The sequence below is a fragment of the Pseudonaja textilis genome, chromosome 4, assembly GCF_049901715.1.
Source record: "Pseudonaja textilis isolate UNSWEBS1 chromosome 4, rPseTex1.2, whole genome shotgun sequence".
Lineage (NCBI taxonomy): Eukaryota > Metazoa > Chordata > Lepidosauria > Squamata > Elapidae > Pseudonaja > Pseudonaja textilis.
The window spans coordinates 53,465,095-53,486,514 of NC_141993.1; the positions used below are offsets into that span (position 1 = coordinate 53,465,095).

The 21,420-nt window shown below is 36.7% G+C and overlaps 2 protein-coding genes and 1 long non-coding RNA gene across 5 annotated transcripts in view; 1 reads left to right on the plus strand and 2 right to left on the minus strand.

Annotated features, from left to right (window-relative positions):
* STAG1 (STAG1 cohesin complex component) overlaps positions 1-6,890 on the plus strand; it is a 189,393-nt gene extending 182,503 nt beyond the window's left edge. For all 3 annotated transcript variants that reach the window (XM_087933066.1, XM_026701353.2, XM_087933067.1), the window contains 4 exons: positions 828-938; positions 4,089-4,203; positions 4,533-4,613; positions 4,694-6,890. In XM_087933066.1, the coding sequence (XP_087789192.1) occupies positions 828-938; positions 4,089-4,203; positions 4,533-4,613; positions 4,694-4,717 (331 nt within the window). In that variant the 3' untranslated portion in view covers positions 4,718-6,890. The remainder of the gene's footprint in view (positions 1-827; positions 939-4,088; positions 4,204-4,532; positions 4,614-4,693) is intronic.
* LOC148125836 (uncharacterized) lies at positions 5,199-8,534 on the minus strand. The gene is made up of 2 exons (XR_015743543.1): positions 8,449-8,534; positions 5,199-5,341 (listed from the first exon to the last, which is right to left on the minus strand). It is a non-coding gene; the product is annotated as an uncharacterized LOC148125836 (long non-coding RNA).
* Positions 8,535-11,766: 3,232 nt separating this feature from the next.
* The window catches only part of PCCB (propionyl-CoA carboxylase subunit beta), a 31,931-nt gene continuing 22,277 nt past the window's right edge, over positions 11,767-21,420 (minus strand). Inside the window, exons 12-15 of the mRNA XM_026701354.2 lie at positions 20,368-20,468; positions 19,100-19,198; positions 18,853-18,946; positions 11,767-14,304 (exon numbers count right to left, since the gene is read on the minus strand). Coding sequence (XP_026557139.1) covers positions 14,183-14,304; positions 18,853-18,946; positions 19,100-19,198; positions 20,368-20,468 — 416 coding nt within the window. The 3' untranslated portion in view covers positions 11,767-14,182. The remainder of the gene's footprint in view (positions 14,305-18,852; positions 18,947-19,099; positions 19,199-20,367; positions 20,469-21,420) is intronic.

Below are 21,420 nucleotides of genomic sequence, written 5' to 3' on the forward strand. Positions count from 1 at the left end.
GCATTCTCTGAACCCTGATCCTGACCAATACTCGGCTCCACAATTTCCTCTGGAGACTCAAACTTGCCCTCTTCCTCTGAACTCGCATCTGGAGAAGGATCTGGGAGCAGATCCCAGTGGTCAAAGGAACCACCACCAAAGATGGTCAAAGACATGAGGAGTAAGCCATGTCTTTATGTATATTACATGGCAGCCAGAGGTTGTATTCAGCAGGTTCTGACCAGTTCTGGAGAACCGTTAGTAGAAATTTTGAGTAGTTCGGAGAACCGGCAAATCCCACCTCTGACTGGAGATTTTACAGTATCCTTCCCCTGCCACGGCCACCAGGCCATGCCCACAGAACTGGTAGTAAAAAAAAATTGAATCCCACCACTGATGGCAGTAGAAGTCCTGCCAAAACAGTCCTTAAACTCTAAAATTTTCCAAAGAAGAAATTGTACAAGTGCAAATATTGTATATCTGTATATTCACAGAAGTTTCAAAAAACTATCACCAATTCCCAGATGACAAATTCAGACAAATTGCTTAATATTTAGTGATGATAAAAATTAGCAGATTTCAGTATTTGCACTTAGCTCATTACATTACTATACCCAGTCTGTTATCCCAAAGGAGCACTTGGTTCTCCTCCCTACTTACTCTCAAATAATTAAAATAATATAGTGATTGGTTTAGTTTAAGAGATGTCAACATTATTCAGTGAGTTACAAGCATAAGGATTTAAGTATAAGATCCCTGATTCTGAACCAGCTGAATAGTTTTTCATTGTGCGGTAACATAAAGTAATGTAAATGTTCATATTATGATTTTCCAAATTCACTCTTAAGTCCTCAGATGCAAATATCTTGGTTGGGTCAGCAGAAATTGGAAGATTTAAGTCGAAAGGACAGGACGGGAATGAACTACATGAAAGGAAGAAGTGGTGTGAGACATACAGTGTAAGTATTCAGTAGGAGTCAGGAATACATTTAAGTGTGAAATTATTTTAACAATTAGTGGATAAAAGTTTCTCTAATATATACTGTATATTTTTGGATTGTCTAAAATACCTTGAAGTCATAGCCAAAATTATGAAATATCTGCATCTTTGGAACAAAGTATTTATCTAAATATGATTACAAGTATTTATAAAAATAAAGTTTAAAATATAAAAATACAAAGTATTTATAATACAAAGTATTTATTTAAAACAAAGTTTTAACTTTGTTTTAAATATCAAAGCAAGTCTCTAAATTGCAGTGCAAATAGAACTTTTAAGTTAGGATGTGCATATAATGGAAACTGTATTCTGAGTTCCAACAAGATACCACACCCCCAACCAAATTAAAAAAAAAATCCCCTAAATGTTTTGAATGTGAAATAAGCAGAATTCAGAATAAGCCTTTACAGCTTCAAGGATCTGAACAATTCTAACTCTCGTTAGAAATTTGTAGCGCAGAACTTCATGAAGCTAAATAACTAATTTCTCTAGGAGTTTAGATATTATATTTAAAGGGCAAGTGAGGAAGTCTGTTTTTGATCTTTCATACATGTAAAACTTTTGATCCATTATTTCCTCCACAGTGCCATTCTGGGGAAAAATAGAGTATCTCATCTACTTAGATAGAGAAAAGAACTTCTCCAGGTTTGGGCACTTTGTTAATTCATTCTTCACAGTGCCGGCTGATACCACCACTCTTGCCTCAAGAAGAGCAAGTGTAATACTAAAATCTTTCCCTTGACTAGCAAATACTAGTCAAGGGGAATATCATTTTGATAATGTGCTTACCTAGCATTTAGCTGGGCAATGCAGGAGGAGCAAGAAACTTTCAGCAGAAAAAGAAAGGCTCTGCTTAATGTATGTATTTGTGTCTGTATGTAGCCCCACAATAATATACTTCTGAAACTGCTTGAATGAATGAATGATTAATGTTAGCTAAGCAATTGGACCTTATTTGATAAAAGGGATTTGTAGTTTTTTTAGGGGTCAAAAATGGGGCTGGTTTTAAAAACAAGAGAATGGAAGAGATGAAAGAATCCTTATCTCTGCCTTGCTAATTAAATTATTATCAAACTCAGATGAATGTAAATGAACAAACAAAATGGGATTGAGGCTACTAAGGCTACTTTAGAGTCAGGCAGTCAAGTTCTTTTAGATGGTCACTACTACTCTAGTCTAGCATAAAGGCCAGAGGTCTGTTGCAGCAGCTTCCTCTCCATAGCTGTTTCTCCAATCAGTCCTTTTCTAACATCTTTTGCAAATATCTCCTCTCTGCTATGTGTTCTTTAAATGCCTATTGCTTTGTTCTGAAACTCCTCAGATCCCCTGGTATAGCAGTTCCTTCTACATTAAGCCTGATAGGATAATTTTAAAAATATCCCATTCACAAGACACAACACAGTTTCTAATCCCAGCACACCAAAATGGGATGGAACATTCAAAACACTTATGTCTAGAACAACAATATTCTAGATTATGTGTAGAATAAAACAACTGGAATATATTTGTGTTTTTTTTAAAAAACAAAAAACAAATAGTTTTAGGGATCCATTTTCAGATATACATTAAAAATGCAAAATAAAAATAATTTATCATATACAAAAGCAATAATGTTACACAATGAGAAAGTATATATAAAGAACAAAAAAACCTTTTAACTTATCTCAAATTCAGCTGATATTGTAAGTCTTTAAAGTAAGCTTTCATTGTGGACTAAATTTGTTCAGAATTTCTTCCAAAAAGGAGAAGTAATGAAACATTTTTTTTCATTAACCAAAGATATGCTTTTCTAAAAAAAAATGCTAAAGCACACATCTCTAAAACCCATTCCTTTATATTGGGAATTACAGTTTTCCCATTTCCTAAGGATTATTTTTTTGCTATTGTTAGAGCATGAAAAAGTCATTTTTGTTCTGAACATGTTAAATTTCAAATAATTGGTATGTGATTCAATACAATGTACATGTCTTTAAAAACTAATTTTCTCATTAATTCTGTCAACTGTGTAACATTATTAAAAAGAGTGTAAGGAACATGGCCACAATAAAATTGGACTTACAATGACCTCAAATTTCTTGTAGTGCTAACGTAAATCATCATTAGTCCGTCCTTTAAGAATAATTCTAGGTGTTTCCACTAGATACAAAAAACAATATTTTGATGAATTAATTTCAGGTTTAAATCACAGAATATAAAATTAGCACTCTTCAAAACTTAAATCCATTGGTTGTAAAGAACCAGTTTTCAATTCTTGATTCCAAAATTCTTGTATAGTGATTATAGATATTTTAAATTTCCCTTTAGTTTTTAACAGAAAAAAGTAGGTTTGGGTTCTGATATTGAGTTCTTCAGTAACAGCAACATGACCATTATTTTAGAAGCTGCTAACTTATCAAGTCTATAGTGAACTATACAAACCTGTTTTAGTTGGATTTATCTCAATTTTTTGTATTAGCAGTAACGAAAACTCTGTTTGCAGTTGCTGAAAATATTTCAATCATTAAACGTGTTATAATCAAGCATGAATAGTACATATTCAGAATATTTTGTAGAGTCGTACTTTAAATGAAAAAACATCCTGAATACATACAGGAATTTTTGAGAACAAGCATTTGTGCTCAAGGCTGCATATAATACACCCACTCAACAATTGTGTAAAGTGGATTGGGCTGATAATGTGACTGGCACAAATCATCCTCTTTCATATATAATTGATGACTAGAACCTATAGTCTCCCAGTTTCCATCCAGAACCTTAACCACTAAACCAAAAGTAGCTTACGGGGACAGTGACAGTAACAAGCTTTCTAATATTGTCCTGCAGTCAATATCTACTCATATTTTTAAAAGTATTCAAGAGTATTATGTTCAGTAGTTTCTCAGCAGAATAAACACGGCTGGTGGATGAGATTTCTGTTTTCCTTCTACACATCTTCCCATGCTAGATCTTTTTCAGGAAGTCAAAAACCCTCTACAACAGATTTGAAAACCAGCATAAAAGAAAGGAGTGAAAGGAATTTCCCTTTGCATAACTAAATGAACACAGTCTGGTATGTCAGACTTTGTTATTCATTATTGATCTTTTGTATTTTCTTCTGTCTCCCAACAAGGCGGGGACTCATGGAGGATGATGCTGAACCCATCTTTGAAGATGTAATGATGTCTTCCCGAGGTCAGCTCGAGGATATGAATGAAGAATTTGAAGATACCATGGTTATTGATTTGGTCAGTAATTTTATCATTACAATTTTTTTGTTAATAATGTGGCTACTACTAAACTTAAAGTCATATAAACAGTACTGGCTAAGTATCCTGCTATAATGGGAAGTGAGTGAGAAATAATTGTTGAAGCAATTATGTTTCTTACGAGCCTTTCAACCAATATATAGATGGGTGTTTTTCATGTTACTTCAGCCTTGGAATCTCTGAAGCTTATATTAAATCATAGGTTTTAATTCTCGCAACTTCTTTTATCTCTTTTAGTTTGAAATGAAGGATTAGTACAAATATAAATGTATATGCCTAAACTCAACTGACAAAAGCTTTTTTTACAGCCTCCTTCAAGGAACCGACGGGAAAGAGCTGAATTGAGGCCAGATTTTTTTGATTCTGCAGCTATCATTGAAGATGATTCAGTAAGCATTTGAACAATATTATTTGTGATTTAATGAATAATTTTCTACAGCCTAACCTTATTTTCCATTGTATTTTTTAGGGATTTGGAATGCCAATGTTCTAAAATCTGGTGAAGACATTATACAAATTTGGAACTCTGTTCTTTAGAGCTCAAGGCCTATATACTGTGATAGCTAATATTAAAACCACATTTTGATGTGATTTGGTTTGATTTTTAACCAAATGATTAAGGTCATTTCCTTTTTGTAATGACAGAGAAGAGGAGCTTCTGAATGAAACAAATATTGGCCAATCAGTCAACTCAGAAAGGCTGACCTACAAATCATTTATTTTCTCTGTCCTTGACAGTCCTAATACAGGTTTTTTTCTTGGATAGGGAGGAGCTTTTAAATTAAGACTATACTGTTCTACATATGTTTTCAGAAAACATTGAATGAAAACAAAACTTTTTAACTTTATTTTTCTGCTGTACAACTTCAAAATGTTTTAACATTTGCCTTTTTATGTTTTAGAAGCTAGCCATTTTTATTAAATTTATGCCTGTCAGCCATTGACCAGCAGCGATGCTAATCAGCAAGCCATCCTGGTTGGAGAAGTGTTGTTAAACACACTGAATACGACAAGCAGTATGGTACACTTCTAGATCTTCTCTGACCATTGAGAGCGGAACAGTCTTACAAAAGATGTTAGAAGTCAGATGTGTGCATCTCTGCCAAAAAGTCAGATTCTGAAAAGAAAAAAAAAACAGATTTTATACTTCTGAGAAGATTTATTTTTATTTATAATGGGGCATAAGAATAAGAGATGTCCATGAAGCCACTTTTCCAACAGATGCTGTGTAACATTCATTTTATATAGCACTAGGGGAACACACAAACAGCACATTTTCTATTGGTACTTGTTCTGTGCATTTTTAGCAACTTATACCAGCAAATAAAATATTCTCAGTAAAATAAACCAGTGGTTCTACAGTAATCTATTTGCTGTTTCTACTACCTATTTCACTCCCCATCAGACCTGAGATACAAAAGCAGCAACTTTCTTATGAAGCATAAATCACAAAGGGAAAAGGGGGGTGCGGGTGGGACAGGAGCGGGACAGGACACTTAATTTTCAAAGCAATTTTAACTGTACCATAGAGAAGTGTTTATCTTTCCATGCCGTAAATATCCTTTTGTGCTATTTTTGTAAATTAATTTTGCCAATTAGATTTATTGTATGTGCTGCATAGAAATTGTATTTAGATGGTGACATTTTAAGCTTACAATGGAATACAGCTACAGTCTCAGTGTTAACTGTGCATTATTAAGAGTAATTACTATATGATCTTTAAGCAGTTCAATCCAAAAAGTAATAAGCTGAATCATTGTTCTAAGAAATTTTCCATGGTGTTCAGTGATCTGGTCTTTTATTCTGCTTAAATATTACAATTCTTCCTGGTAGCTGCTAATATAGTTAAAGGATTTTTTCTTCACTTCTTGTGAGCGTAGCTCCAGCTAATAAGAACATCTGTTAAAATGAGGCCAAATTAATAACCCCTTTTTTCCTCTTTTGGGGGAATTTGAATGTAAGAAACTCAGAAGCTGACCTTAACTCATGTTTGATACATCCACTGTAGAAGTGCTTTTATATAACAAGTGCAAAACGACTGTAGTCTTCTCTCTTTTTAAAAGGTCTTTTAATGAATTTAAATTATATTTAATGCATATCTGTTGAAACTTAAAATTTTAAGATCAAATAACGCTACTTTCATTTAGCAGTTGAGACTTTTACCTCTAATATTTGTAGTTGTCTCAAAATTATGATTACCAAAAACATTTGACCTACTAATTCAGCCATTCCTCTACTGTAGCTTTTAAAAAAGTTTAAAGTTGCTAAAGTCACTGGGCTGGTGCTTCAGGACAAAGTGCAAGTTCTCTTGAAAAAGTGGTAAAAATTATTGCAAATAGCCCTTCAGTTTGATGGGCAGAATCATACTGTCCTTGGTTTGAACCCAACATAGGCAAGTCTTGCACCCCACCACCCTTAGATGAAAAACTGAAATGTCATTGATCATTACAGAATACTGTAAAACAAAAGCTGTTTTCAAGCAAGTTACCTCCAGTGGGTTTCCAGTTTAGTTTTCAGTCAGTAAGGTTTTTTTTTTTAATGTGTCTCCTTGATTGGTTTTGGTAGTAATTCTGTAAATTGTACATTTACAACATGAGGGTTTTTTCCTTTTGTACAATTTAAAACTGATGCTTCACTTTTCCTTTAATAAACTCCTCAAAATCATATGTCCAGTAGAGTCCTTTCCACAAAAGCATTTCAAACTAGTGCTTTCTCTTCCGTTTGCCTTCCATTTAAAAAAATCTTATAGTGAAGCTTAAAAAGCTGGATTCATTGCACTTGTCATGATTACTTATGTTACTGCATGCCCAACATTTTTAGGAAAATATAAAATTTTCTTTCTCAATGAAAACAAAAAATGTTTATGATCCCTCTGTATCACAGATGTGGAATTTGGGCTTAGCATTGCTCTGGAACATTCTGTAGCTCAGTTTTCACAGGAAGTCTTCCCTTATTAAAAGCCAGATCACATAGCAACATTGTAAGAAACATCTTTTAGTAATAAATAAATCATTGTTCTTCCAGAGTTTTCCATATTTATTCCATGTTTTAAGTTATTTGGTTCATTCCCTTTATTAGTTTTCATTGACTACGTTTTTATCTTTTGGTCTTTAACTTTTGACCACCCTCAGAGTTAGGTTATAATAGTTATTTTCCTTTAAAGGTTCTGTGGCTTGTTAATGGACATTATGGTGCCCCAAACTGGATACAATGTTCTTGGAACATTCTGATGCAGCATTTAAAAGAGTGATTTTCATACTCTTCGTTATATTTTTGTTGATAGTGCCTGGGGTTGCATTTCCTTTTTTTGAGGGAGTGGGAGAAAAATAGCAGGAATAGCATCACAAGGTTGGTTCATATTCAGCTGATTTTCCACTATCTGTAGATATTCTTCATGCATACTCCTGCCAAGTACAATTCCTCCCATCCCATATTTACACCTTGATTCAGCCAGCATTGTTATCAATCCAATCCCATTTTTGTAGAGCAAATGGCCTGCCGTTAAAAGAAAAGTACCAGTTTCATCACAGTCAATTGATTTGATTTTAGAATTGTCATCTTTTTTAAAAAATGGATTTTTTCTACAAATGATTGTGTGTACAATTGAACAAAAGTTGCTGCTCAGTGGAGTTTTTCTGTAGTGCTAATGCCACATCTTTCAAATCCTCAGGTAATGATTTGTTCTATTTTTATCTTCGAAAGTGGTAATTTTAACACCTATTTATATGATGTGATAGTGAATTATGTATCTTTAGAAATGGCTCACTCTATATCATGGCATGAAGACAAGGTTATCTTACAGCCACATTCTTAATTTTGTATTCTACTTTGTACTAATATAGCCTAATTTCCGGTTTCAATGTTAGCCAGGACAGGACTTTTTATTTTACAAGGCATAATTGTGGACACCCTGTTACCATGTTTGTCATTAGATTGTTGCTACTTTACTATTGTTACATTGTCTTACCAGTATGGTTCCCAGTATCACCCCAGTGTTCATACCTTTTCCACTAGAGCAACAGTTAGGTTGACTGCATTCATCGGTGGTATCCCCTATCCTGATACCAGCCATTTTGTAAACTAAAACCAACTAGATGTTCAAACTAAAAGCAGAGTTTAGAAATGCTGCCTTATTGTTCATGATATCGTAATTGAACCTCATTCTATCTACTCTCCCATATTTCTGATGCAGAGAAATCATGATGGAAATAATAAATTGCTTACCTGTAACCTGGCAATCTGTACATCCATATGAACTACCAACTTTCCAGGTCTTGGTTTTGGTTTCCTAGGACCACAGTGATAGTACAAGAATTGGGACATCTAGCTTTTCAGGAAATTGACATTCTGCCAAAATTTCTGCAGCATTGGTTTGCATACACAGATTTCATACAGTATGAATTCAAAGAGCTGTTCAGTAACTAGTTACAAATAAGCAATTTCTTGTTCTGTCCATTGGTTACCCTTTTGAAAAATAAGGTTTCCCATTGCTCACATGTTCAAATCAGTAGCATTTCAAGGACTATGTGAAAGTGAAATCAAATGGAATTGTGATCTGAAATATGTCCAAACACTACACATTTCATGAGCTGGTAGAAAACAATGAGATATTTGTTTTCACTAGAGGAGCAAACCTCTGACTTTTATGGTATAAGATTCATATATTTTTACAAAAGGGTTCCAGTATTCTGTAATTATTCTTTAGTTCTTCCCAGTGTCCTAAAGATCTGATATTCCTCTGCCCTAGTTCAGTTTTGCCAAAATTGCAAATTCTATAAATTGCAGAAAAATTGCTTGAATGAAATCATGCTGGTTGAAAATTCTAGTTTTGTCCATATCAGGTTAGAAAAATTATTGTTGAATAAATATTCATTGTCAGTGTCAACTGTTAATTTAGAACCTTAAGAAACTACAACAATTTAATTATATTTTTATCTAAGAGAAATAAGAAACTTAACTAGATTTTCTCCTTCATATCAACAAGTTCAAATTGGACTATAAAAAGGGTTAGGCCATATAACTTTTACAAGACTCAACAAAAATTTAGTTTAAAGGCTGAAAATGGATACTCTCAGCAGTGATGAAAGGTAGATAACAGTTGCTATATTTTTGTTGAAAAAGACTGCCTTTGTCATTCTTTGGCTGAAAATGTTATATTATTTTCTTTGTTCCATTTTCAATCCATAAGAAATATATTGAAAAACAGTGGGCAATTACTTAGATCAGTTTGGAGGAAGAAATAATATATTTTGTTTTATCTGTTTTTAATGGTATGTGTCAGGTGGTTCTGCACTAACTGCACAAAAGATTTAAAATGATATGGATAGTGTGCTTTAATTGTATTCAAATTTTGGTGTGTGTGTGTGTATACACACACACACACACACAACCCAAAATATATATATAATGGCAAGAAGTAATGAAATTTACAAATTCTGCAAAAGTACAAATCAGTGAGAATAAGTAGAATTTGCTGGGTGGGAATTCTTGGTTTTAGACCAATGTATCTGGAAGTTACCAGTATGGGGAAGAGCGAGTAAACAAAGCATAGCAGATTTATTTTGAGAAGGTGGTATAATTACATTTTCTATTACAAGTACCTTGATTCAAGACAGAAAGGTAGAATATGAATTGAATAAAGAAGAATACAATTTGGACAATTCAATGAGCAAAAAAATCAGACTTTCATGACATTTCTGCCGTCTCTGCTGATTATGCAAATTTCTTCCAGCTGATTAAAAGTGGAACAGTTTGTATTAGACTTCAGAAAGGCCTTGTGAGCTCTTACATCACTTTTGTAGCAGTTCTGTCGTATACACTAATAAGATTTAGTCTGTGTTCACATGATATACTGAACCATAAATTAACCTAGCATATTTCAGTTGGGTATATTATGTGAGCCTTGAAATCTGGTGCAGCAATGGCTAGGTTTGTCAGGATAATGTAATCTTTGATATTTTGATGAGTAAATCATAGTTAATTCAGTAAGTCTTACTCAAGTACAAAGTTGCTAATTTTTGTCCTGGAATTATAATTTTGATCTAATAGAAATGACAATCTCTACCTGTATCAGCCTGAATTGTTCTGTTCTTTTAATATTGTTTTGGCATCACAGCTGTTGATTTTTTTCTAAGATTAGTTTAATACATCTTGTATAAGATAGCTATACTGGCAGGTGGTTTAATTAATTGTCCTGCTTTCATCAAAACATCTGTGGCAATACCTGTATTTTTTTCATACTCTGGAATATATTTTTCATCTGCATATAATGCAGACATTTTAAACAGACTTGTTGGCTTTGGGATATTGTGTTGTGTTCTCAATTATTTGTATGAATTCCTCATTCCATTCTTACATTATTGTGTTTTAATTGGTCCCTAAATTTCTTCTCTGATCTACAATAGCAATGAAGACATTGATAAGCTGGGCCTTAAAAATGCCATAGGTATATACATACTAAGATGCTTTTTTTAGAAAAAAACGTTGCACATTCACCCCATATGTGGAAATGGTCAGGAGCATTAAAATATTTGCACACACATTGGATTAATTCAGATATTGTTTTTAACCTCTCTCTTTTAGATAGCCATAGTAAATATCCATTTCTATAGCTCTTCTCTAAAATGTTTATAATGGACATTTACTGTAGTTCTTTTAATGGTTAAAGAAAAATGTTGAAAGCGATTACTGTAATAGTGGGCTTTATCTTTTGTATTGCAAAGCATTTTGCTCAGTACTGTTCTTTTTTTTAAACAGATTTTGTTGCCTTAAGAGATCTTCTGTTCTATCAATTCTTGAACATTTTAACATCTGGCTTCCAAGGGGGACACACCATTTGTAAAATTGGGCCATTGGAATCTGATGAGATAGTCACTTATGTAGCAGCTTTCTTGTAATGCAACAGCTTCCCTATCTGAACTGCTTGACTCTGGCAGGCTTGTTAGTGGTGTTCTTCAGGCTTATGGGGAACTTCAGCCTGCCTTTGCTTTGCCTGGGGTTGAGGGTAGTTCGGCAGTTCACGGCAACCATAGACCTGTCCCAGGTTGTTGACAGCCTGACTCACAAAAAGGTCATACATTAGTCCTGGTTTTTGTCTCCATGAAGTGGTGACACGATTTGGACTTGGGAGATGTCGTCATTAGTCTGTCACAGACAGCTCAAAATCTGTTAGCTTTGGTGTTTTCTGTGGCTGTCCCCCATCAATCATGGTATGTTTTTGGACTAGCTGAGGAAGTTGGGAGGAAGAGGCATGGTCTCTAGTGTTTCTCTTCCTCCATGTCTGGTTTCCTTTGTTGTTGAGAAGGCAAGTAGAGATTCAGCCCTAGGCTTTTGTTTTGTAGCCTGCCAAACTTCAGCTTTTTCCTTGCTCCCATTTAACATACATGTATAATCACCAAGTGAGGTAATCTGTCACCATTTTTTCAAAGTTTTTTCAAAACATTTTTTCACAAGTTTTGCTTTTTGAAAAACTCAATGAGTTTTGCAAACTGAATACACACATAATTTCAGAATGACTGTACTGCATAAGAATCTTGAGAAATGTGAAATTAACTATAATGTATTTAATCATGTTTGTGACACTACATTCAGCAGAGCTAAGTTTTTTGCTACTAATGTTCGTTTGTACTCTGTGTCAGATGCATCTCACTGCAGTGTCCAACAATAGCCAGCCAACTGATGGGTTCCCGTTGTCTGATAACCGTTTTTCTATTGTGGCAATGTCCTGGTGAAACATTTCACCATATTCGTCACTTGACTTCACCTAGATTTGTAGGAAAGAAGTCCAAGTGTGAATGCAGAAAATTAATCTTCAGTGACATGTTGCACTTCATGGTCTTGTATGCTTTAAGAAGTTTGTTAACCAGCTGAATGTATTTTGGTGGTCTATAGTTGCCAAGAATATTCTGTTTTTGTGATTAGCTGCCCCAAACCTGTAAGATATACCCCAAAGTGTTCAGGGAACAAAATTTTAGTTGCCAAATGTTATCAGTTATACATCTTTGTCATGTGCCATCCTCTATCTAGAGCAGCGGTCGCCAATCGGTGGGCCACGGCCCACTGGTGGGCCATGAGAAAATTTTGGTGGGCCGCAGAGAAATCTCATCCCCAGAGCACCACCCCAAAGCAATTAATCCAGGCTGTGCAGAAACATAAGGCTGCTCAGCCCACATGGCCCACGGGAACCCTCCCCACCCACTCACTCCTTACCCGGCAAACTTGTCTGCTAAGTTGCTATTTTTCCTTTTTCCGACCATCATCTGTTCTGCTCTGCCGGGAGATTTAGATTAGCTAGGAAGCAGGAAATGGTTGGATTTCTTGCTTTCTAGCTAAGCACAGCCAAACCTTCCTTAGGACTGAAGGTTTGCTTGCAAGCAAATTCAGTGCAGACTCACGGCAAGCAAATTTGAGAGACTGAGCTAGCCAATGGCAGATAGATAGATCACTGAATGATTCTGTGAGCAACTCAATCTACCTGCTTTGCCTGATTTTGGATAAAAGTTGCTCTTTTTTAAAATAAAAAATTCAACATTTACATGCATGGTGTGTTGTAAGTTAATTTTTTATGAGTTTGCTTGCAAGCAAATTTTATGTGACAGACTGAGCTAGCCAATGGCACACAGATTTCTGAATGGATCTGTGATTCTGTGAGCAACTCAATCTCCCTGCCTGCTTTGCCTGCTTTTGGGTAAACGTTGCTCTTTTTTATTAAAAAAATCAATATTTATATAAATATTTATAATATTTACATACAAGCCATGCCCAGCCAGTCACATGACCACCAAAGCACACCCACAAATTAGGCCATGCTCACAGAACCAGTTAGTGGTCCCTGGGATCTAAAATTATAAGCTTGGTGGTCCTTGAGGTCCAAAAGGTTGGCAACCTCTGGCCTAGAGGGCCCATCTAAGATCAAAATGTTTTTCTAATGCATGGAGAGTATTCAGGTTTGAATGGGGGAAGAACTAGCTTTAGCTTTCCCCTGAAAAAAAACGAGTGACTAAGTTCTAGATACTCCTGTTATCTAGTGATTTGCCATCTTTCATGCTAGTTGGGTACACAATCTGGAGGCTGTCCTGGAGGACATGTCTCCTATTCAAGGAACAGGTTGCAGCTGTGATTATGAGAGAGTTCACAAATATAATTTTATCAGCTGCATCCATTCCTAGGTCAATAAGCACTGCTGTCTATATACATGCCTTAAGTTATCTCCCAACTGTACTGCTGCAACATACTGTTCGTGGGACTACTCTTAAAGTGCTCCAAAATGCAGTGGCACCATAGTACACTCACATAACACTGCTGTTACATGATCCACACTGGCTCCCATTAAGCCTCTGAGTGCAATTCAATGTGTCCATTTTCACCTTTAAAGTCCTATAAATGTAGGCCAGGCTTGTGGCCTGTCCCCATTGGTTTCTACCCATCCTTCCAGATATAACAGAGTGTACATTTTACAGGTCTGTGATGAAGCAGCGTCACAAGGTGGGGCCTATTGTCCTCAATAAGTTTCTTGAGAGCAAGAAGAAAGTAGATCAGGAGCCATACATGTAGGAGGCTTAAATTGGTAATCAATCTGAGGCTGTAGAAATTTACAAGCTATTTCTATTTACCAGAACTAGATAACAACACGGTAAAATTGTATATTGTCTGTTTTCTTTCTAATTCATATCCTGCTTTTCACAATTATATTTTTCAATCGCCCTAGAATAATTCCTGATATTTTGCTTAAAGTATGTTTTATTTCACAATATACTTCTGAATTTGTGAATGTGTGTTCAACCTTAATCATGTCAACTTAAATATAAGCCCTTCTAATGGACTAAAATCTTATAGCACCTAATTCTCAATAGATTTTTGCCCATAGAAATATCCTAAAATATCACAGAATTTGAATCAATAAATTCGGCAGGAGTGCACGGATTTCCTTCCATCGATTTTAGGTTAACTTGAAGCAGATTCAGAGTGGCATGTTGGCATGCTTTTTCCAAGGATTGGATTGTCGTTTGCTTGCCAGCACTTCCAAATCACGGCAAATGCGAAGTCGAGTTGTTGAAGGTTGAATGATGTCATCTACAAATCCTGTTAACACATTTCAGAATGATTTATTTCAGTTGCTGTTTTATGTATATATGTCTACAGACGTTTGATCTTAATCTACAGGGATCAATCCTTCGTAATTATGCACTAATAAATATAAATAATATCTTTATAACTGGGGGGGAGAGGTTATTTCTAGATTATTTGATACTGTCATAAGAATAGATAAGAAAATGGTTTAATATGCCTGGAATTTTAATTTTTAATAAAAATTAATATTCAATTTTAATTAAATAATATGCAGGCATAGGACTTATCATTTCTCCCTAAAAGTGTAACTGGATAATTACTTCCTGTAATTGGAAGAGAGATTGTTTAAATCAGTGGTCGCCAATTGGTGGGCCACAGCCCACTGGTGGGCCGTAAGAAAATTTTGGTGGGCCGCAGCATGCTGAGGCGGGGGGCAATCCTGCAGTCTCCCTAGCAAATCTGTATTGTGGCTGCTGCCTCCTGCCTCAGGGCATCAAAGAGGCCAAGCAGCAGCAGGAAGAGTGCGGACCTCCTGAGCTGCAGGAAGCAGCTGCCCTCAGGTGAAGATGTTGCGAGGGGGAGGCTCGACCCCCCCTCTTCCTCCCTGCCAGATGTGCTCACATGCTCAGTGGGAGGGAGGCAGCTTGTCGGGGGCCAGAGGGGTGGTGAGCGCTTTGTGTGTGAGCGCTTCTGGCGAGGAAGAGAAGCTCCTGGGGGGTGCAGGAGATTGCGCCCTCCCCTCGCAGGCCAGGAAACACCCAGGAAGGGCTCCAGTGCCGCAATCTCCTGTGCCCCTGCCCTCAGGAGCTTCTCTTCCTCCTTGAAGTGCTCATATGCCCAGCAGGAAGGAGGAGTCTTGTCAGGGGCCAAAGGGGCAGTGAGCGCTTTGCATGTGAGCACTTTTGGCGAGGAGGAAGAGAAACTCCTAAGGGGGGGGTCGAGCCTCCCACTTGCGACATCTTTCCCTAAGGGCATCGCTGGCAGTCGCTCAACCACCTTGATACATGGAGGCAAGAGACAGGAGGTAACACCAGGTCAGAGGTTCCTTTTCCCCCATCTCCTTGCAAGCCAGGCCTATGCCGCAATCTCCCGCACGTATGAGTCCATCCGCCACTAGTATCACCTGTTGCCCCACCTTCCTGGCAGCCATCTAGTCTTCAGCACATAGCTCGTCAGCCTCCAGAGTGGAGGTTGCCCACTATGCTGAACCGTGCATGCCTGCCGCTCTACCCGGCAGGGGGAAGCAACCCCTCTGGGTTTGTGACTGGTATGTCTTAACTGGGACCGGGATGACTTCGCCTCGCCCGCGGGACCACCAAGTAGCAGCTGCCAACTCTTCTCCACGCACCAAGTGTTACCATGGGAAAGAGAGCAACTGGGGTATCAGTGTAGCTGCTTGGTTAGTTCATAATCGCCCTACCCGAAGAAGGAGATGCTGGAAGAGGAGGAGGAGGCAGTACTGGAGAAGCAAGCCAGGTGTTAAAGACCTGGAGTTGTGGGGGAGGCTTCCAGGTGGGGGGAGGCTTCCAGGCCAGCCCTCCTTCCCTCCCCCAAATCCAGGTAGCCATACCTGGCAAAGTAGGGAGAGGTTTCCTCTGACTTGGGGAAGATATGAAACAACAGCAGACCAGATTTTTTGGGGGGGAGGGGGGCTCTGCTTATATATTTTTGTTATAATTTATATATATGTATATGTATGTATGTGTATATATATATATATGTGTGTGTGTGTGTGTGTGTGTGTGTTAAGTTTTCACAGGTATTTATATGTATGGTATTCAGCTTTGTTTGGGTATTTTCCCATGTCATTATAGTTGTGCTTTTAAAGTAGCAACGTTTCGGCAGAATCTCATCTGCCATCATCAGGCTTCTGTATTGTGTTCGTCTGTGAGTCAGACTTTTACAGTTGTTTCAGATTTAAATTTCGGGCAGCCCATTGCTGTGCCAGAATGTTTTTTTCTTCATCCTGATTGGTTGGGAGTCTTGGTCTGTGTTTATTAGTCTTGGAGTTTGCTGTGTTCTGCTTGATTGGTGTTTCTAATATCTTCTGTCTGTTTTGTGGCTTTTTTGTGTGTGTGTCTTGATTGGCTGGCAACATTGTGTTCCTGTATTGGAGGCTTTTAGTGCAGCTTGGCTCCGAGTAAACGGATGGCTATCATTTATTAGGAAGCTAGGTTTCATCTGGGTGCCTGGTTGGGTTTGTTTGAGATGGAGGTATCAGGGGGAGTCTGTTTGGGCTCAGGTGTTTGCCTGACTTGTGGTGTGGAGATTTTTTTGTTTGAGAGTGCAGGCTTCCAGATAATTGACAGTCTGGTGGAGTCATCTATTCATGCTTTAGATGAAACCTAGCTTCCTAATAAATGATAGTCATCCGTTTACTTGGAACCAAGCTGCACTAAAAGCCTCCAATACAGGAAACACAATGTTGCCAGCCAATTAAGACAAAAAAAGCTACAAAACAGACAAGATATTAGAAACACCAATCAAGCAAAACACAGCAAACTCCAAGACCAATAAACACAGACCAAGACTTCCAACCAATCAGGATGAAGAAAAAGCATTCTGGCACAGCAGTAGGCTAGCACCAAATTTAAAACAGAAACGGCTGTGAAAGTCTGACTCAGACGAACACTATACAGAAGCCTGATGATGGCAGATGAGATTCTGCTGAAACGTTGCTACAACTTTAAAAGCACAATTATAATGACATGGGAAAATACCCGAACAAATACCATACATATAAATACCTGCGAAAACTTCACACACACACACACACACACACACACACACACACACATATGTAAATTGTTTAAATAGTACATTTATATTTAATATAAAAAAATAAAAATTTTATATTAAATATATTACCTTTTTTTAAAAAAATCATATTAGTGGTCCTAAGGATTTAAAAGTATGAGTTTGATGATCCCTGAGGTCCAAAAGGTTGGCAACCCCTGGTTTAAACTATTCAATTTCTTTTTTCTCCATATCTGAAAGAGCATCATTGAAAATAGCTTTTTCTTTATAAATACAATTTTTTCAAACCTCTAAGAAGGACATCATGAATCCCAATTCAATTTGAGCTGCATCATCTACTGACAGATCAAGTTTAAGCAGACTGGAGTTGGGGACCCTTATTCCTTATAAGTGCATAATTGTTATGGTACTTATGATCTATGAACACATTTACTATCCTCTAATGTAGTCATTTGGGTTTTAGGAAAGTCTTGCTCTCCATATATGCTGACTAATTTATACATCCAAATATCGAAGCAGCATATAAGCCGGAGTATTAACACTGTTCTCACTACATCAGCTCTTGAATGAAGGTATAAAAAATTGCCCATGTGCTAAAATTATGCTTCTGGGGAGGAGGGTCTATTGAATACGTAGCCCATAACTGGTCATATTACATTTTTAAAAAAGTAAGTTCTACCTTACAACTAACTCCTTATTTAACAACTACCAAGGCAATGCTGACTGACTACCTTCAGTGAACAATTCAGTGAACATTTTGGAGGTGGCCAGTATTCTCCAGAGTCAGAACTCAAAAGCAATTTCAGCATTATTTAACTTAAGTACAATGTTACCTGATAATCAGCAAAATAAATTTGAGATATGTGTCATTCTGAAGTAAAGGTTTTTTTGTCATATTTTTGTTTTCTGTATAAGGCTGCGAAGGGAAATAGCCAGAGTTTGGCAAAAGGGCAGTGGATTTTATAGATACCCAACATCCTGTGACACATGGAATAACTAATTGTGATGACCCAGGGTGGGATACAAAACAAACACAGTCACAGAAAACAGGTGAAGCCCCTTTTATTCCTTCACTTTGTTTCCAAGCTCCGAATATCCTTGACAGAAGACAAAAAATTCCCACACAAACAGTTACAAGGAGGAGGAAAAAAGCAACACAAACCAGGCAAGATAAGGGCTGGAGGACATCCACAGATAACAGAACACACACTGGGAAGAATGCAAAACTCAGAGAGGAACCATAAACGAGAGATATTTCCACACTTTGTTTCCAGTGCTTTCCTGTACGCGTGTCCATTCTCTTATTCAGTTGTAACAGCTGCAGCCCATGAAGAGGATCAAGGTCCTCTCCTCCCGAGTAGACCATGTCTCTCCCTTATCCTCTCCTCCCTGCGTGCCCTAGGAGGGGATGGACCTGGGTCTTCCTCTGATTGCTCAGCCAGCCTCTGTCCTTCCCCAGCCTCCGGAGCCACACTTCCACTCCGTCAGCTGTTCCTCCTCTCCCTCAGAGTCAGTCTCCACCAGGGGCATGACACTAATATAGGTCAATCCCGGAATGAAATATTGCTGCTAGTTAAGTTCCCTGGGATTTCTGCATCCTGCTCAAACGATTAAGAAAGGAGAAGCCATCACAAGCCTTCAATAGAGGATTGTCAAATGATAAATGTTAAGCTAAGAAAACTTAGTTGAAAAGCAGCCATTATAATAATCAGATCTTGTTCACTAAAAAAAAAGATGGTTAATAAATTTGAGTGCAAAATCAAAAATTTCAAATTTTCAGTAAAATTCTTAAAAGACGCATACCTCTGATTGCAGCGGGAAACGGATTTGCAAACTTTTCTACATATTCTGCTTCTGCATGTGCCCCCTTTCCTCTAAAAATGATCTGGACAGCTCCCTAAGGTAACAGACAATAATATAAAATTACTAAAATTCAGTTTCTTTTAAGTCCTCAGTGGAAACAATTCCCACATGCAAAGTAGGTAAGTTGTCTTAAGTGGGAAAGGGAAGAGAGACAAATTGCTGTAATACTGCAGGAAAACGTATCTACCTTAGCACCCATTACTGCTACCTCTGCCGTTGGCCAAGCATAATTTGCATCTCCTCGTAGATGCTTTGAGCTCATGACATCATAGGCCCCACCATAAGCCTAGAACAAGAAATAGGGTAACAGTCACAAACTGCCATGATTCAACCCTTATGTTTGATAGCAGGTACAAATACAGAATGATAACACATGCATAAATAATGAGACTACAATATTACTTAAGTTAATTTCATTATTTACCCCAATTTTCTGAAATGTATTCATCTTCCTCTATTCACAAAGGACAAAATTTCATGTACAAGGTATCTGATACATTTGACACTAAGTATGAAACAAGGAAGCACTATACAGAACAATACTCAGAACAGTGGCTACACTAGTCATAAATCAATAGTAAAATATTTAGTAGGTTTTATATAACTAAGATCCTGTTGCATGAAACCCTTGAATTGTAACTAGGAAACAGAATTTTTGTATCCCAATGCTATTTGACACAATAGAACCTTGAAATAGACCATAACATTTTTTCCTAATGCTCCTCCATACAGTAGGTAATATTTTTGAGATAGGTTAAGTACTTTAATTACAGTAGAATATACTGGTTTCTGTATATGACGAATAAGTAAATACTGGTTTTACAGTTAAATATTTTGGTAGTCTTATTTTGTCAATCTTCTATTCCTTGTAGCATATATCCCAGAGCCAACTTTTTTTTTCTTATTTTTACCACTGTAGCATTGGGATTTAAATGAATGTTTTCAACAACTATTAGACATTTCTCAGTTTATTCATCTCTGATCTCTCTCTTCCTACCACAAAAATTCCCAATAGCCTTTTGTAAGATCTTAACTTTTTGGTCATACTTCCAGAAATTATCTGTTCATTTGTAAGTTCTTATTCCCCATACAGGCCCAGTATACGGTCTGGATAGGGACCATGGTGCTATGTGAAGGAACTGTAGTATCCTGTAGTAGCCATGTGAAGTACCTGTAGATTTCAGTTTGTGCAGTGAGAGGGTGACTATTCCAGATCCTACCTAAAAGGTCACTTCTAGAATGTTCTAATAAAACTCTACTGGGCACAACAATATATATGCAAATAGAAAGATAATCAAAGAACTATCTGTCGTGATTATGTTAACATATTCACAAAGTTACAGCAGATAGCAATAAATAAAATACAACTTCAAATCACATTTTATTGGACGCTTTTAGCCTCCATAACACCCAGCCTTATAGTGAGTTGAGCAGTCAAATATATAAATAACCTACCTTCCTCGTGATAACAGTGATTTTTGGCACAGTTGCTTCTGCAAAAGCAAAAAGCAACTTTGCACCATGACGTATAATTCCCCCATATTCTTGAGCAGTCCCTAGAAACAACAGGAGTTGAAGTCACAACTGTTATTAAAGTTACTATAACATAAATGGAATGCATAATTGCATTTCTACACTTTTACGTAAGATTAACAGATCTACACTCAAAGGAAAGTTTTTTGGGCAGCTCTTTTAATCTAGGATTCAACAGTGACATGTTTGTTCAATAAATATTGCTATTAAAATTTTGAGATGGGCGACCTACCCTCTAATTATTTTTTGCAGGTTTATTATTTCAGTGTCCTTTTTTGAATTAGAAAACATGCAAAGTTAACTCTAAAATCAGTTAATAGTAAAATAAAATAGAGTAAAATATTCTACCAGAAACTCTTAGTGTTGCTGGTCATAATATAGATTAGGATTCTGTTGAAGAGCTGGATGAGAGACACAAAAATAAAAGCAAGGCTTTATTAAATAATTCTGGATATTTACATAGGAGAGTTCCTCCCTGTATACTGGTGAGGAAGAGAACTCTCCCTTTTTAGTATCCAGAATTATTTTAAGAGCTTTCTTATTTTTTTTTTTATTCTGGTCTTTCTTCCCCATTCCCTATCCAGTATTCAAACTTCCAGCCACTACAACCAGCAATATTTGACCTTAGCTATGGGCATGTCTTTGTTCTACCCACCTTAGTCCTTCTCCACATCCACTGGGGCCTTTTCTTCTGCCAAAATTGATTAAATAAAGGCCCTTGTCACTTAATTCCCATGACAAAAATACGTATTTCCACTGCCTCATAAAAAGAGATGGAACCATGGAGTCCAGTCTCTTTTTTTCTGCCTTAGTAAAAACATGCCAATAATAAAATGAAAAGTTATATACAGGTGCTCATTCTTTACTAGATTATAAAGTTAGAACAGAATTCTGCATATAAGGCTTTCATAGAAATACAGTATACATATAATAAATGTTCATTTTTTCCTTATGGAATAATGAAAAATGGCAGTT